Genomic DNA, 18,172 nt, shown 5'->3' with positions numbered 1-18,172 from the left:
GCAGCAAGGTGACCTGTCAATCAAATTTCGAAGAAGATAGCAGTTCGACATATTTGTTTTATTTACATAGAGAAATTAACATTTAGTTGTGCAGTAAAAAAGAGCAGTGTTTTGATGAGTTGTATCAGAGCAGTTCGCGATAAAAACGTTAAATTCATGGTGTTACAGGCGACAGGGTACGTTAATGCTCTATTGTGCACGTTATGAATTAAAAAGTGTCAGAAAAAGAGAGAAGAATACAAGAGGAAAACTCATTGTTTGTCATTTCATCTAAGCAAGCTTAACAGACGCGCAACTACACCAGGGGTTTTCAACCAGACTAAAATGACCCCCTGAATTTTACCTTGAAAAGCGACCAAATAAAATAAAGGATTAAGAACTTGTGAATTATATAGTACCTGCAGTAGTTTAATCTCAGAATAAATCAATTTCTTCTTAATTTAAAAAGGAGAGCAAAAGGAAAGTTTCTCTCACACAAAATTCATATACCATGTGAAATAAGTCTTAAAATACAATAGCACTTGATGGACTTGACAACCACAATAAGCAGTGTAGAACACAGATCAAATTTCGGCAAATCGTGCACACCTTTGAAGCAAGCGTAAAAGGTACAGGGACGTGGTTTTCACCACAAAATATCACTTTTTTGGATTCAGACGCCCAAGAGGCTTCCGCATACGTTCCATCTAAAACAGACAAACGGTTGGTAAATTCATTTCATTTTATAACTTGAGGTGTAAGCAAGAGAAAGCAGCTGTTGGTCGTTATTTGTTAAAATAGACAACAGATATTAAAACGCACTAAAAACGAACCATCAGTATTTTTATAAAAAGGCTTAGTCTTCGTACGGAATTCAACGCTTCCATAATGAGTATGAATTGCTAAATGTTGTTCTTAAGTATAGCATACAACAATGAAGTATGTCTTGGTATCCAAAATAACATTCGCTCGACATTGTAGTAATTTTATATTATACATATCGACAAAATAGCTCTTATATGCACTGTATTATTTGCAAAATACCTACACTCCATGCTACCCCAATAGCAACCCAAATAGTAGTTAAAGTTACCAATGTCATGCCTTGTTTTTGCACTGTAGGTGTGACATTGCAAGTTTGATTTTTGTTACTTACCAGGCTTGGTGTACGTTTTCCACCTTCCTTGCGCTGGCGGGTGGTAGGAAGTTTTTCTGGCGTCTTTTTGCTCGATTTACTGGCCACTGTAAAGTTTATGATATTTTTTAATTCACCTTTTTTCGAATACGCTACTGGTCTGGCTGCAGTGGTTCCCAACCTTTTTGTAGTCACGGACCCCTTTTGTAAATTTTAATACAATTCATATGAAATCTTTCTATGTGTTTTGTTTCTTGCATTATACATTTTTAGGCAGCATTTTAATCAACCTTCACAGTCCTTAAATTTAAATGATGTTCCGTACTGTAGAAGTCAACGCAACACAGAGATAATTTTTCTGGTGAATACAAAACTTGAAACAAAGCACTATTAATTCCATTGTCCATGTGTGTTGTGATGTCACAATGGAGATAACAATCACAAAAAAAGTATTTTTCCCATTGCAAAGGTGTGATACACAGTCTGCACTCGTATGTAGGATTGCAAAAACAGTTCGAAAACTTACAAATATTTGATTGTTGGTTAATGGTACTAATGATGGTTGCCTCCACGGACCCCCTAAAACCATCCCATGGACCCCTTGGGGTCCGCGAACCCCAGGTTGGGAACCACTGAGCTAGCGGATAGCTTTAGGTACGTTAAGTATAACAAAACTGGTACACAATCCTCGTGTTTTCACGACATTGAACAAAGATAAGCTGCAAACAGTACACACTGTTTCGACCTAAAAGGTCTCATCAGTGCAGCTGGTGACAAGATATAGGCCGTATTGCCCAGTGTAGCCATCCAACAGCACTTCACTCTATATAGATCGAAACCGTGTGCACTGTCTGCAGCATTTATTGGCTTAGTGCTTTTACATCAAACAAAGATACTTTCGGAAAATGGTTGCAAACGCTGGATTTACCAAGCGAAAATTACACATAAATCATCAAAACAGCTACTGCTTTTCCGTTGCATGTTCAATTGGTATGCGCCGACGCATAATTTCTTAATTTACACTAAAATTTTGCACACTGATTGTTTTGAGGTCTTTTAGTTACAAACGCTTTCAGATACTAATATAAAATGACCATAATTTAGCAATTTTGAATGTAATGACCGCCATTTTCCTAAAGCATAGTGCAAAAGACGTCTTGGCAGTACCTGACGTTACGGTAACAGTTGGCGGTGACTTTTTTCTAGTCCGTCGTCGTCTGTTGGCAAGATTGGTAGGTGGTGTATTCGCTATTTCAAACATCGTGCTTTGCTGTCGGGTAATACGCTACACAAACAATAAGGATTACTTGACATTGTAAATAGTATTTCAAGCACGTTAATGAGAAAAGAAATCCAAAGCTTCAAATTCCCTTTGTATGGCATAACTCCCTTATAGAGCTCTTCTGGCAATTGTATTTTTATGCAAAAAAATTAAAAATACTATTTCCAGAAAAGCTCTATAAACTTGAAATTATGCCTGGCGCAATAGCTTACATATAACTCCCTCGTTGCTTAGTATAATATCTGCTATATTCGGTTGTATTATTAGTTAGTTGCGTAAATATACTTATCCAAGCCGTCAAACGAAACACTATCTTAATCAATGATAGATAAAAGATATCCGCGCACTACCAAGTAGATTGAATTTATGACACACACTTTTATGCATATTTGTTAAAGTTTAAACCCACCTGATTTTCCATTCTGTTACTTTCGTTAAACTTTTTAATGGAAGCTGTGGCAAAGGGACCGGCAATTGTTTCCCGTCGACTCTGCATTATTAAAAAAACGTCCAAAAAAACTTTTTTATACACCAACAAGGTAAAGTGACGAAGCAATAACCAGGTATTGTATTGAACCGGAGTTGTAAACCAGGCCAGGATTTTCGGGTCAGTTTTAAAAAACGGGTTTGATTTGGGCCCGACTTCTCATTAGGAAACATGTGTGACGCATTTTCACCAATTTTCGGGCCTAAAACGGGCTTTTTTAACAATTCGGGTTCGGGTCGGGTTTAGGGCTGGTACTTTCGGGTTCGGTCCCAATTTCGGGCCAGCTTACAAGTTTGCAACGCACAATGCAAATTTTAAAAGTCTTTCTACATTAAATACTGCTTGTAACAGCATCCAAAACATTTATAACAACTTTCCAAAAAGGCCATGAATATTCCAATACGGGAAACTTTGCCGAATGGCCTGGCGCGCCTGACCCATATACAAAACCTGATCGGGTTTCGTCCCCGGGAGTATCCTGGGTTCGAATCCCGCCAACGACAAAGTGCAATTTTCAGTTCTCGGACTGCCGTCTGATTGTCGAAAAATACAATCAAAAAATAGAATATTCCAATACGTTTTTAACCTGGTCCGTTATACCCAGCTCGCAAATTAAAATTTACCTTTGGCGATGTTATATCCCATTGCATGTCAGGTACAAGACTTGCTCCTTGTTTTCGTTTTGTTCCATGAGCCGCTGACGTCATCATTCTAGGTTGGTTACGGTTGGTTGCCTGCAGCGATGACGACGAACGGTAACCAGGCAACCCGCGAACTGTTTAAAATGAATATCAAGAATCATTGAAATTTGCAATAATGCAGAATATAATAACGGGCTATGGTCTCTTATTGAAATATAATTTTAGCCACATCTCTGATTGTCAGTGATGAACATTATAAGTTCATTACTCTGCAAATGACCAAAGCAACAGAAGGATTCGCTTAAATTTATTACAGATTTCAATAGTATAAAACCGGCTTAGGATCGCAAGGTTGGTGGTTCGAATCCCGTCTAAGTCGTTTCGGTTTCAGACAAGGAAACTGAGCAACACTGCTCTAAACCTGTTTCTTAACAAAGAGAAAACGTGCTGTCAGTTCGTCTTACTTATTGACATTCGTTCCGAGGTCTTCGCGGCGTCCTCCTTCTGTGTTTCGGATGGTTGTGTCATATTGTCCATCCGCTTCATTGTTTCATGGGGATTCCCCACGCGAATTGTTTCGTCACATTTACTCGGAGTCTTTCCCTGTGTAGAGAAACGAAGTGTTTTCATTTTTCATTTCCGTGAGCTTTTGCCCAACACTGCTAGGCTAATTTGAAAGTTGTTAATAAGTCATCTGTAACAAGGAATCGTTCAAAGTGATTAACAAAGCGATGTTATCAATTCGATATTGCAGTGGGAATACTTTTGAGCATAAATTGTAGTTGTACCACAATGACCAGCCGTTTTTTTTTTGACAACTAACAAAAAGGTACATTTCAGCCTTGGGTGATTTTTGTCGTTTTTGATAAACTTAAGAGCCTTAACCGACTTTTCATATTTCCGTTGGAACATCTTATGTCATAGGTTCGTAATTTTTAGTAAATGGTATTTTAAACACTATTTATTTGTTTTTGAATTATTAGGTGTAAAAAGTTTTGTGAACGTTTGTGACCATCCGTGGAAACAAGAACCAACACATGGCAATCTATGTGTTGAATTGTGCAAACAGACAACAAACAACAACAGCAACATACACACAAGTGCATGAACACTCGTTAAACTTACACGGGTATTCTGCGCCGAACCGTCGCTGCTAAAGGTCTGCAGGATCAGAAGTCAATAAAGTTTGAGCATAGCCACATGATTAAGTTACAACTGAAGTGTTTGTTAGAAGTCGTGTTAACAGAAGCGGTTTGGCATCGCAAATGATAGTGAACGCTTTCATTTAAATTTTTTTCCATCCGTTAGTTACAAAATTTCACGTAGACTAACCATTAAAAAATCATTTAGACATTACAGTCATTCATACAGTTTTACTGTGATATAAGCAGCCGTTGTAAAGCACCTATACGCAGAGTAATTTTAATTTTGTTCAAGTTTTAAACAGTATGAAAAAAATGCATTTGGCGTTAGGTATTTCGTGTAACACAAGTTAGCAGATCGAGGTTGATGTTTTTTTTGATTCGAACAAGTATGTACCTGTGTTTCAATGGGATACGAAGATTTAAGATGAGACGGTTGGATTGAGTTTCGTTTCTGAAGTTCGGCGATTCGCTGCAACGAGCAGGAGTAGTTGGGATCATCCGGTTCTTCCAACACAGGCAGTCCTACACGGCAACACAAAACATAGTTGTTCAAGGGTTAATATACACTGCGTATCAAAATGTGTTCAACACATTTTTAAAGCCAATATGATTATTTTTGTCTATATTATGAAAACATTTTTGCTGTTTTTATACATTTTAGTCTTAGCGTATCTATTGCAGGCATGTAAAATGCACACATATGTTTTAGCTTTTCATGCATGTTAGTGGTTCTGCTGTCCCAAACTTTAACATGACATGCGGTTATTCTTGCTGCAGTTGAAGAGCAGCAGTTTGTAATATCCAGACAATGCAAAGACAAGAAATGAGTGTGCGTTTAGTGCGAATTTAGTAATATTTTTAACCATTTTTGCAGTTAAATGCGTTGATTACGGATTACACAACGGAAAGGCCTCACCGTGAAATGAAAACGGACAAAATACCGAACCAAATTAAAAATACCCAAAAAACCCTGATCTATCGTAGGCGCTATTTTTAACTGAAAATCTTGTCACTCTTAAACAGGCGTCACTAAACTTTTTTCACTGCGGGCCGGATAAGTTTAAAAATAATTGGCGCGGGACGCATAGTTTACATGTCCTAGCGCCGTCTTTCCAGACTAAGGCCGCTGGGCGATTTTTCTAGGTGCACCAAGATATGGCCTTTCTACAATCCCATTTAAAATCTGGTGATGCGACTATAAATTGTATAGTTAGTCTCATCTTAAGAGCAATGCTTGTATATTACGTCACCTCAAACAAAATAAGGCCATTTTTGCGCACAATTGACACTTGTAGGCTTGTCTGTGACGTAACAAACTGGCTTTGGATTGGTCCAGGGCGTTGTATTCCTATGAAACTAGGTAACACCAATTCTATAAATCGCGACAGGAAAACTTTCGTAAGGACGAGATTAATTGTTGAATGTTACAATGGTATCAATACGGTTTGGCAAACCAAAAAATGTGGGTCGCGGGCCGGATGAAATAACCTCGCGGGCCGGATCCGGCCGTAGTTTGGTGACCCCTGGTCTTAAATAACCAGTTTTCGAAGTTCAAAAAAGCCTATTGAGCAAAAATGACATAGTTTGAATTCAAACTAAGTCATAGTACAAGCTTTCATGCAGTGGCAAGGGCCAAAAATTGTAGAGAAACAGTATGACGTGCCACATGGTTTAGCCCTACTCTTATCCCTGGCTCGTTGACTTTGTAAAATCGATATTTCTTCCCATAACGCCTTCTCATTTTCAAATGAAGTGCGCCTAGAGAAGCCTGAAACATAAGACTTGAGGTATTGTCAATTCCGGGGTCAAAAGGTCAGTATTGCAGGCACCATTAAGCAAGCTATTAAAGTTAGCAAATGTATTGATTGTTTCGCAGAATGTCAAAATCATAGGTATTCGTCAATGAGGATTTTAAAGCTCGTAAAAAAATAAAATTGCGTTATACAGTAGAAGTATCACTACACAAGTATTTTTTATAACTGAAAAGTTTTGAGTACTGTACGTTGTTTTTTCAAGGTGCTTTTGTTACAGAGTTAAGTCAGAGTTGGACTCTGGAGTCACACTTTCTAAGGTCGAGTCAAAGCGGGAGTCTTTTTTGTAATAGCGTGAATTAGGAATCGGTAAATTTGTAACGACTCCTAAACCCTGCTTTATAAATCTTTTGTTACGTCATTTCGGTGTGACGTCATACGTGACGCTCGTTTCTTGGCCACCCAAAACCGTTGCAATTTTTACAAACAAATTTCTAACAATTAGAAAAAAACTGGGCTTATCTAACATGGCCAATACCAGTTACTTAAACTAGTCTCCTAATTGGCTTTGCAGTCTGTGCAAAGGGAGCGAGATAGGCTAAGAACGATACTGACCTAGAAGGCTTGGCCTTCCCGCTTGTCTGTGCATGAAGTCACTTGGTCCCATCGTCATTCTTCTACTGGATAGTTCCACGTTGCTTGCGTGTGAAGGTGATGGCATAAAGTGCCATGCGTCCTGTGTTAAATCTCCGGTGCCTACAATTAAAACAAAACAAATACGTTTTTTTGATTACACGATGTTTTTTGTCAAACCCAAAGCAATTCTAAGCCCCATATAGTAGAACACACTATGGTGAAAATAATGAGGTTGTAAAAAAATGACACAAAATTAACTCGTAAATGTACAGTTTTTAGTTGAAACTTGAATTCATAAACCTTGTAGACCTGACGCGGTATGATTTACAGGCACTGGTGCGTACAAAACACATTCCAACTTACTAAATGCGTGCGGGGGTTGACTGTTCTGCTGCTGCTGGTTGTTGGGAAGTCCAAGCATACTGCTTTCTACACTCATACAGCTGCGACTAAGGGACGATTTAGTCGGAGTGTCCAGTGACAAAGTGGAACTCACTGCATGAACAAATACAGCGTGTGACGATGTTTTTAAAAAAATTAGGTACAGAAAGCAATTCCAGGCTTGTGCAAATTTTTGATGACAAATGTTTAGTTATTAATATTCACAAACCCAAATCCAGGAAATGATAACAAACCAAACGTAACAGCTTTAAAAAATAGCTGCATCGGCAATTTTGGGAATGTCGGTCTTCAATTACTCATTTAGTAAAGAAGCTTAAAAATCGACTAAATTATAGCTTTAGTGATCGTCCAAGCATATTTGCTTTGAATGGTTATAAATTCAAGAGTCCGGTGAAAAAGCTCATTCATAAAATTCAACTTACAGCTGGAGGTGTTTCCCCTTACATGGTGCATCACCGGATGTGGCTTGATAAATTCCTGTAAAGTAGTAAAAAAGAATAAAAACTGTGTTCATCAATAGCAGCAGTATAGACACCCCCCAAACCAAACTCTAAAAACATAGCCTAAATATGCAACTTTGAACACCTATCACTTTCAATACATACAGTATAAGTTGCCTAAATTTCATATTAAAGCATATTGATTTTTAACGTGATGGAAATAATGAAAACTTACCAAGGAATCGTTGAGCGAATCGTTACTTAAACACTTCACTCTGTCACGGAATTCCAACTTGTTAGTTGGCGTTGCAAGACAATCTTCACTCAGTGACCGTAGAAGTTTGTTGGGAGTCAAAATCGTGCCGTTCTATGAACATAAAAGGATCTTAAATTATATTTATTTCACAAAAGACGACCCAACGAAATATAAGAGATATTCTTGATAGTGGCAAAATAGGCTAAACTTTAGATACCGTATTGTCAGCGTTAACATTGATTTACAGTACAGTACGCCAGGCCCATTGAATGCGTTATACCGAATCAGTCGGTCACCAAGCATTTCCATATGGCAAGTCGTTGGCTAAAAAAATCTAGCCTCCGAAGGATTCAAACCCACGACAGGAGTCTTTCCGGGACTCGCTTGGGTTTCTTCAAAAAACAGGCTTGATTCGGGGCCGACTTTACACTCTGTGTCAGTACTTTTTTAACTGTCAAACAGTCCTAAAACGCCCTGTTCAAGACCAATTGTCATTTGTGTTTGTTATCTGTGTTTTTCTTAAGGCTTCAGTGTATAGGCCTGTCAATCAAACATTCGGGCCTGAACGGGCTTCTCAAAAACGATTCGGGTTCGGGCCGGGTTTGGGCTCCAATTTTAGGTCTGTTACAACTCTGGACTGCTGTACTCGTGCTTAATGATTCTATAAGCAAATCAATAGTAAAAATGTATTCACCTCATTCATGTCGCATGTATTGACGGATGACCTCCTGTTCTTATAGTGGGAGAGATCAAATTCAAGCTGTTTTATTCTTCCCTCCAGCGAAATAATTCTGCAACACATGACATAAAGTTTACGTACAGTTAACCACGTCAATGGGCCATTGTTCAATATGTGGCAAATTGCGGTTGTTCGAACTGAAAAAGGAGACGTTACACAGTTTTTTTTAGTACATTTCAAGTTTCATTCATTTATGTACAAAACTTTTTAGGCATTCGGCTATAAGTTGCGTTAAACCATGGTGGAGAATAATATTCATAGCATTGTGTGGAATGATTTATGTTCACCTGCTCTCGTACTCCACCTTCTGGTGAACAAGATCAGCGTCGCTTTTCTTGATCTGGGATTCGTAATGACCCGATTTGTTCCCGGAGATTTCAAGCTATAGGGTAAATACAACATTAAACATGGTAAAATTTCGTGTTTGTTTGTTGTATGCATATCAAAACACTTTTAACGCCATTTGTAAGCATTGGTAACCTAGCAAATGGCAAATGTTAACCTAACGTTTGTTATTATTGTACCGAGATAATGGTAATGTGACTTGAATTTACAGGCAATTAAACATGAAAAAATGTATTTGATTTTTTGGGATGCGGTTCAGTAGATCGATTGTTTAAAAAAATATGGTAGTTAACATGCGAATTCGGTTAATCGCATAAGCAATCTGGATTAGGCGAAGAAGTTATAGTTTCACTACACCACGCCATTTGGATTATTGGACTAAACGGACCCGTCTGTACTAAGCACGCAATGACAGTACATTAATATTAATCTACAAAAGGCTTTACTATAAACAAAGATTGGTCACTAAACAAGTTGATGCTGTAGTTAAGGCCAGGTTTACAAACTCTAGTGTAACCAGGACAAAAAACAATATTTTGGATCACCTGGTGTTCCAGCTCCTTTTTCTCTTTTCGCAACTCTCTCGTTTCGCCTTCAAGTCTCTCGACAGCAAACTTATGTTCAATCTTCGCCTGAACGAGCTGCTGTTCGACTTCTTTGCGTCTCATATCACTTGTTTCAATTTCATGTTCTTTTACTCCAATCTCGCGTCGAGCCGTGACGTAACGATTCTCGAACTCCGTGACGCGCTCCTCAACCTCCTGACGTTCTTCGCGCATGCGCAGTAGCTCGGTTTTGTGTTTTTCCAGCAAGCGACGAATTTCCGCCTCTCGATGTGCAATGGTTTCCCAAGCGCGACTAATTTCTTCACTGTGAGCAGTTTCTTTGTGACGGAGCTCGGTTTCCAAGACAACGATCTTTCCGTTTAATTCATCCGCTTGCTTTGTATAATTTTCTGTGTCCGCGTGACATTGTGACAACGTTTCTTCCTTCTGCCAAGAGTAATAAAAGGATGAAAAGACTATTAAAGAACTTATATTGTGCGTCGCTTTTCAAGACCATATATTGTACAATGTTCCTATTAACACTGTGGTAGTGGATTTATATAGCAACTAGAATAAATTTGACATGTCACATACTTGGTCACCAAGTGTTAAAAAGAGATATGTTTTAGACTAAATAGATGGAAATTGCCTAAGTTCGCCAAATTCTACCAATGACTTTTAAAGGTTCTCTCTAACCAAGCTGCACAATGGTGCCAAATTGGTCAAAATTTTTAGGGTTTCTGTATTAAAAAAGGTACCTGCTGTGCATGTTCCAGCACTAACTCTTCAATTCGTGTGTTGGCAGAAATCAGCTGATTTTTCAAATCTTCCAAAATTAGCTGCAATATAATAGCAATGTTTCAGTAGGAACCAATGCACAGTAAAACATGTTTTCTGCCTCACTTATGTGTTTTTGCTTATGATTTATTTTGCGGCATTACCTTGTCATTGGCTTCTACTGTAGGATTGTCATCAACTATTTCAAATTCGTTGTAGGAAACATCAACTGAAAAAAAAATTTGCTATGATAAATGAATAAAAAACTCATTGCTATTGCAACGTAACCGGGATTGCGAAGTCATTGTCAAAAAGCATTGATAAATTCAACAATTTACAGAACTTTGTTTTTGGTCAGAGTCAAAATCAGTTTTTTTTTAAAATTTGAGTCGGCAAATTTCCGCACAACTTTAGTTGCAGAAAACTGGTTATGGATAGTTGAAAAACAAACCATTTTCAAGGTTGCTTTGGTTGTTTTTGGATTCACTTTCCTGAAGAGTTTGCAGTAGTTCATTGAATTTGTTTTTCATTTCGTCCAAGTCTCTTTGCAACTCAGATTCTTTGGCAGAAAATTCCTTCAAAAACATAAAATTTGTTACATCATGCATAGAAACCCCACACAATAGCTTGCAAAGCATCTTGTTTGAAAACAAATAATACATTGTAATTATGGCTAATGCAGAACAAAAAATTTTAAATCGTCAAATCAAATCTATAATACCACATCTTATTCCATTTTTTGAAGTCATAAAGTTGTAAACTCATTCTGACAATATTTTTCTGTCGTTTTTTCACCACCTATTTAACAAAACTACTGTGATTTCTACCAACAAATAATTGAAGAGTGTGCACATGTGCCGTAACAGTTAACTAAAAGATTGCAACACATGAAACCAAGTTACATTTGGATAGCTCCAGATTGGCTATTCTATGCAAAGCAATAATCATGCTTCCAACATAGTTCTACCCTGGGAATGCTAAAATACAAATTTCTATGAGTTATTTTACCTGTTTAAGATCAGCATAATCACGCTCTTGACTTCCCAACAATGAGTTTAGTTCATGTAACTTCTGGGTCAAGTCTGCATTTTCAGCCAACTGCAATCACAGCATAAAGATTTTTCCTTACATTCTATATCTTTATGATGGCTTGTTGCGAGCCAAATACAGTTGGCCTATATTAATTTAGGCTGATTTTTTTACTTTAGGTATTTTTGTGTGCTTAAAAACCACAAACAAAACACCACCTACCATTTCTACGTTCTTTTTCACCACAGAATCTCTACTTTCTTGCAAAATATCATTTTCTGTTTGCAATGACTGATTTTTTTCTGTTTCAATTGTGAATTTCGCTTGCAAATCATCTGAAAAGTCGCATCATTTTGTTCCCAAAATATACAGGCACAACTATAACCTTATTTTTAACTGAGCTTACCAATTTCTTTTTTTAACTTGGCGATATCCATGCACTTTTGGAAATATAAATTTTCAGATTCTTCTAGCTCTGCTTTTAGTGATTCCAGCTCTTGTTTCCATTGTGCTTGTTGAGTTTCTAACTGACTGGCAAATTCCTACAAAAGCACATTTATGATTTTTAACAACAAAAAAGTTTATGAACAAAAATTATGTGGCAAACATGCAGAAAAAATAGCATTAAGTATTTGCATTGCATCTAGTATACTGTTTGTATTTGGTAAAGTGGACTTACTTGGGAATTATTGCAATAAGCTGCTTGCAACTTTGCTTCAAGTTCTTCACATTTTGTTGAGTGCCTTTCTTCAACATCATCTATAGAAAAACACCACCGTTTTTAGTTGATACCAGTGAAGTACTGAAGCCAAATTTATTTGACCGAATTCAGCAACTTTTTTAGAAAAATTCATTTTGGCCAAATAATACATTGTGATTTACTTGCAACTGAGTCTTTTACACACGCGAAAAGAAAAGAGCATGCCTATTCAGCTTGCTACAATTCGAAATTATTTAAACTGTGCAATATGTAACAATTAACTTCTCCAATATTACATTGCTAGTTAATGTGTAGATACAGATTTTTTTCTTTTTTACAAATTAAGGCACAACTTATGTACTATGTCATTATTATTCATTTACTTCTTTCTGTCCGTAAATCTTCCAGAGTTGTAAACAGACGATCATTTTCTGATGTTAAACTCTCAACTTGCGTCTTAAGAGTGGCAACCTCCTCCACATACAGGTCTGCCTGTGTGTTACATTTTTCCTGCCAAGAAATACCAACATACATTTACATAAAAATCATTGTATGTTCTGTTAAAGAGTAGTCTCAGTTTTAATAAGGTAACATAAAATAAATTTACATTGTCATTTTTACATTTACCTAAATTTAATATTCTAGTACATAATTATAGTAAGCCTAGCCACAAGGCTATCTAAATAATCTGATTCATACATGAGTTTGTCCTCATTGATGGTCTGCATAATTGCTTCAGGGGAACTACAGTGATGAAAAATTTTTAGTTTTTTATAATTATATTGTACAATTAGTGATGGGACGATACCAGGTTTTGAAGCGAGTACCGATACCGAGTACCACATGTATATACCTTCGATACCGAGTACGATTACCGAGTACTTAAGTGTAGTCTTGTACTTAGTTGTATATCACTGGCTAATTTATCTACTATGGTCGGGGTACAGACGTGCACACACACACGCCGAAAAATGTAATCACCAAGTGATAGCAAAAAATATATACGTAAACTGGCGGAACTTTTTCCCGATTTTGTGCTGTCCGAAGCAAATATTGGCATAAAGTTGCCCGTATTCTTATGGTGTAAATCGGCCTTCGGTACTCGCACGTTGGTATCGAAAACTGAGACAAAATATTTCGATACCGAGTACGAGTATCGATACCACTGAAATCGTTCAATACCATCGATACCGAGTACCGGGTACCCGTCCCATCACTATGTACAATGCAAGTTTTTGGATAAGACTTATAAAGAAAGCATCAAAATTAAAGAAAAAATATGAATTTGTTTGCTGTGCTGGCTGATAAACGCTTTTGATTAACCTTTAACAAATGGAAAATCTCCCCTTTAAGAATCATTCGGCGATGCTTGATGGTCAAAACTCAAGTATAGGAGTTTCAATAAATATTAGATATGCAAATTGACCACATACCTCCAGTTCAATTACTTTCCGATTGGTGTTTTGTATTTCAGTCAACATATGGTTTGCCTTCTCAGGAGTTAACCATGCTGTATGCATAGCTTGTATTGTCGAAAAATGGTCTTTTATTTTCTGCTGAAGTTCCTTGTTCTTTATAATCAAAAACAGTTTTTTTTTAGCACACTTAACACAGTTTTGAAGTGCTTGGTTTAAATTTATAGGTTAAAACAGTTTTTTTTTCAAAAATATATGTTCTGAATGTGCAACAATGTTATAAACTTTTCCTTTAGATTCATTCATTACTTGGTTAAAATACTTTTCTGTCCTCATTAGCCAATTAATTTTTACATTGGAAAAATGTATCCAAAATGTTGGCAAAAAAGGGATTAGGAATCGAGATTTGAAATATTTTCTTATTTAAATCCCATTTTTTTGTTTATTCTAACATACTTCATTTTGTAGGCCAAGCGAATGTGCTTTCACTTGTTGCAATTCATTGATCAGGTCTTCATTTTCCTTGTTTGTGTTTGATTTGTATTCAGAATATTCATTACTCAGATCAACTGCACACAAAAAAACAAGCAAAAAATATTGGTAAATAAAAGTATCTGACTGGTCAAAACATTTTACAAACCTAATTTGGACTGTACATTAGCATGCTCCACTTTTTCTTTATTAAGTTCAGTTGTTGTAGTGTTAAGTAACGATTTCAAGTTTTCAAGAGATGCTACAAAAGATTTATTTTCGTCTTTAAGACTGGTCATATGATCTGATAGCTCAGTATTTTCCTTGTTGGATATAGCATTTTCCATCTAAAATAAAACCATACAAATTGTTTAGTATTATGAAAATTTTGCCATCAAAGCAATTTCACATATATTAAGTTGAAAATTTGCTTAAAAATAAACAATACCTTTATATCTTGTATAAATGTTTGAAGTTCTTCAACAACTTCACTAAGTTGTGATGGAAATTCATTAACACAGATTTCATTTTGTTCAGCTGATGATAAATCCTAAAGAATTTATACAAAAAATCTTGTAATAACGGAACTTTTACACTGATTGCAAAAAAATAGGTATTACCTGGTTAGCATTTTCCATATCAGGCAACATTTTAGTTAATTGAGACTTCACACTTTTAAATGTCCCATGGCAGTTATCTGGTAAAAATAAACATGATTTAAACAAAAACTTTTTTATTATAAGATTTTATCTTACATATTGTTTGCGTCAAGGCTTCATTCTTTTCGATCAAGCTTTCCTTATCTGTCAGAAGCAGAGCATTTTTTTGTTTTATTGAATCCAGTTCTTGTTCCACTTCTTCATGACTTTTTATGACAGAGTCTGCATTTTTACTAATTGTTTTCAGATCTTGTTGCACAGTTTGAAATTCTTCATTTGTTTCGTTAATTGTTTCATGAAGTTTTTGGTTTTCAGACTCCAATGCACTAATGGTCTTTAGGTGCCGTTCGTAGTCTTGAAACAATTCCTTATATCGGGCCTGTGATATAAAAACAAAAGTTTGAGAGTTTTCTACATTTGAAGTATAGTTCAGGCCATTCGTTCTTAACCTTTTCATGGTCATTGTCCCCAAGAATAACTAGATGAATTTTTCATTTTAACCCATTTTACAAAACTAAAATTATCGAATGTGACACACAAAACTAAGAAACTGTCCAGTTTTCCCTTTTGTGGTAATTACCCACAGGTTAGGATCTTATATCTAAACCCATTTGTTAAAAAAGATATTCATGTATCTTGAACGTTTATTCAATGTTGTTCTATTATGTTTATATTTGTCACCTTTTCAGCTGAAATGCCTTTAACACTTTCTTCCAGTTTTTGTTTCAGATCAACGACCTTTTGAGGTTCCAACCAACTGCCTTGTAATTCATCCAATTTCTCTTTTAGCTCTTGGACCTAAACGATCAATGAATTTATACACATAGGAACATTATTTAGCTGAATGTACACATTAACAAACAGTACTGCTATAACAGACAGGCACCAATAGTATGAACAAAAAAGCAACTGTAATTAAACCAAGAAAAAACAAAAACGAAGCAATTGCTGACACTTTAAACAGCAAAAACTTTAAAAAAGTACCTCAATTTGTGTGACAACACTCATTGTTTCACCCTGAAAGAATGAGCCATCAGGGGTTGCTGAAAACAAGTTGGAATTAAAACACAAAACTCTTAGTCTACAATAAGCCCCTAGACACTGAAGTTTTTAGCGAAATTAATTTGTTTTTACAACACTGTTAACACTGATTTCAGCCTGGAAATAAACATTTCCCGAACTTGTGATCTACAATAAGCCTTTATCATACCTGTCCCATTTGCATTAATTTCAAGTTTCTGTGCATCAAAGAGCTCCTTTAACATTTCATATTCCTGTTTTTGCTTGCCTTCATTTTCAAGCAGACCTTTAAGCTGCTGTTCCTAAAGTATATTATAATGTCAAAAGGGTTGTTATGTCAAGTCATAGTGGGTCAGACATTTCAAAAAGTTGCAGTCAGATTTTCTGTTACCACAAAGAGAATCAATAATAATGTCCTAAATGTGACAGAAATTATTGGTTTACTTAATAAAAATGTGATTGGAGACACTTACTTGCATTGAGCAGGTAACTTGATATTCCTCAATCGTGGACTGTTGTTGTGCAATTGTTTCATTTAACTGTCTTCTGTCAGACTTGCATGAATTAAGATTTGAAACCTGTAAACAAAAACAGGTCAGCCCCACCCATTCTATAGTTGCTAAAGCATACAACCGATTACATTTAGCAAAAAACCTTCATATATGTAAGCCTCTTAATGCATTTACCTCTTGTTGCAATTCAGAATTTCTCTCTGTTAAATGTTGGACACTTCTTTGGAGGATTGCAATTTCATCTTCTTGTTCATTCAGTTTTGTAAGACGCTGACGATATCTAAAACAACCAATTTATTGCATACAAAACAAAAATATTCATTTCTGAAATTATGTTTTTTACTTTTAATAAAACAGATTTTATTTTAGGTTCTGGCAATTATTTAATGATGGAATTTACAGCCTAAACAACCATTGTCAAGTAGTATTTCAAGAGCCTAAGCAAACTTACACAGCATTTTTGTGAAACAAGTCATCTCTTTCTTCTGTCAAAGACCACATTTTATCATTTTCTTGTCGTAGTTCTTCTATTTCTTTTTTATTCCGTGCAAGCTTTTGATCTACATCAAACAATACTTGTAATATGCAGACATAACATGCAAAAAAATAACCACAACAAAGTGAGAAAACTTACCATTTAATTTTATTCTTTGTTCCATTTCTATATTTATACATTCAGTATTTTCTTTCGCTTGTTGCTCTGACATTAAACTTGTTTGTAACCTGTCTTTATCCCTTTTTAACACTTCCACTTTGTGTTCCAGCTCTTGAATTTTCATCTGTTGCATAATATGTAGATATAAATATAACATAAGGACGATTGATAACTATCTAACAGGGTTTCAAAAATCATTTGTGTTGTGTACAAAAATGAAAAAACATAACTTACTTTATAAATGTTTATAGGGGTTGCTGGTGCAGGAGACAGTCCAGGAGAATCAGTTTGACAAATATCCACAGTCTAAAACATAAGTACATGTTATCAACACAAATATTAGTAACAATTTTCAAAAAACTCGGAAACAGCAAAATGTATGCATAGTTTGTAGGTATATATATATTTATTGAATTACGTTGTTTTCATACCCAACAATCTAATCTTAGTGTCACACTTTCTGTCATTTAGATTTTAAAAACCGAAACAGTATTACAATTCAAGAATTCGCATGAACTTTATAGTTGTTTTACTTAACAGGAAAGCAAACAATGAATAGTTGGTATATACTTTATGGCCTTGCAATATTCTGGATATAGGTGTTAGTTGGTCTACAAGTTGCAAGGCATGGTTAGGAGCAGGTGAACCAGATATTAGCGTTGACCGATCATCTGGCATAAGCAAAGGCTAGAAAAAAAATCAAAAACAATGTTCATTGTTTTTTTTTATTGTATGAAAACAGAAAAAGAGAAGAATAAAAAGCTTTAGTAGTAAAAAATATCAATTTGTAATTGTTGGGACAAAAAGTACCTTTTCGTCATCATCCATTTTTCTTGTGCTACAATTTGCACTACAAAACTTCCATCAGCAAAAAAATATTTTAAAAGCCAACAAACTATTTTTTTAGTTTTGAATGAAATATGTCAACTATTAAGTCACGAAAACAACAAACAGATAGGTGGCTTGTGCTGTTGCTAGGGTAACAAATCCTAACAATTAACATGCATAACGTTGCAAAACGCAATACAACAAAACAGCTGCACATTTTACAGAATATTTGATGTTTCCATAGTATTATGTGACCAATAAACGCAATGATCAACGATACAAACAAACAATAGTGCTATTGTAAAGCTGGTCAAAAAAATACT

At 35.8% G+C, this 18,172-nt stretch overlaps 1 protein-coding gene across 3 annotated transcripts; it reads right to left on the bottom strand.

The window, feature by feature from the left end:
* Positions 1-37: 37 nt before the first annotated feature.
* Positions 38-18,004, bottom strand: LOC145219108 (uncharacterized). Of its 3 annotated transcripts, XM_080086486.1 has the most exons (39): positions 17,832-18,003; positions 17,592-17,708; positions 17,256-17,327; positions 17,001-17,145; positions 16,818-16,926; positions 16,541-16,646; positions 16,328-16,432; positions 16,045-16,156; positions 15,819-15,877; positions 15,516-15,632; positions 14,931-15,213; positions 14,796-14,872; positions 14,624-14,725; positions 14,345-14,522; positions 14,161-14,273; positions 13,723-13,860; positions 12,673-12,799; positions 12,269-12,348; positions 11,996-12,131; positions 11,812-11,924; positions 11,569-11,658; positions 11,012-11,135; positions 10,725-10,789; positions 10,542-10,622; positions 9,784-10,230; positions 9,181-9,275; positions 8,849-8,945; positions 8,134-8,265; positions 7,881-7,935; positions 7,420-7,551; positions 7,036-7,176; positions 5,064-5,191; positions 4,650-4,685; positions 3,989-4,127; positions 3,507-3,658; positions 2,806-2,886; positions 2,282-2,399; positions 1,136-1,221; positions 38-686 (listed from the first exon to the last, which is right to left on the bottom strand). In XM_080086486.1, the coding sequence occupies exons 1-39, from the start codon at positions 17,847-17,849 to the stop codon at positions 639-641; spliced, it is 4,554 nt and encodes a 1,517-aa protein (XP_079942612.1). In that variant the 5' UTR covers positions 17,850-18,003; the 3' UTR covers positions 38-638. The 3 variants fall into 3 exon arrangements, with proteins under 3 accessions (XP_079942612.1, XP_079942614.1, XP_079942613.1); XM_080086488.1 differs by lacking the exon at positions 2,806-2,886 and having other exon boundaries at positions 17,832-18,004; XM_080086487.1 differs by lacking the exon at positions 4,650-4,685 and having other exon boundaries at positions 17,832-18,004.
* Positions 18,005-18,172: the final 168 nt, after the last annotated feature.

This window comes from Phallusia mammillata, chromosome 3 (genome assembly GCF_965637545.1).
Source record: "Phallusia mammillata chromosome 3, kaPhaMamm4.hap1.1, whole genome shotgun sequence".
Lineage (NCBI taxonomy): Eukaryota > Metazoa > Chordata > Ascidiacea > Phlebobranchia > Ascidiidae > Phallusia > Phallusia mammillata.
Note: the sequence above shows the minus strand (reverse complement) of the source record. Positions and strands in the feature narration are given on the sequence as shown.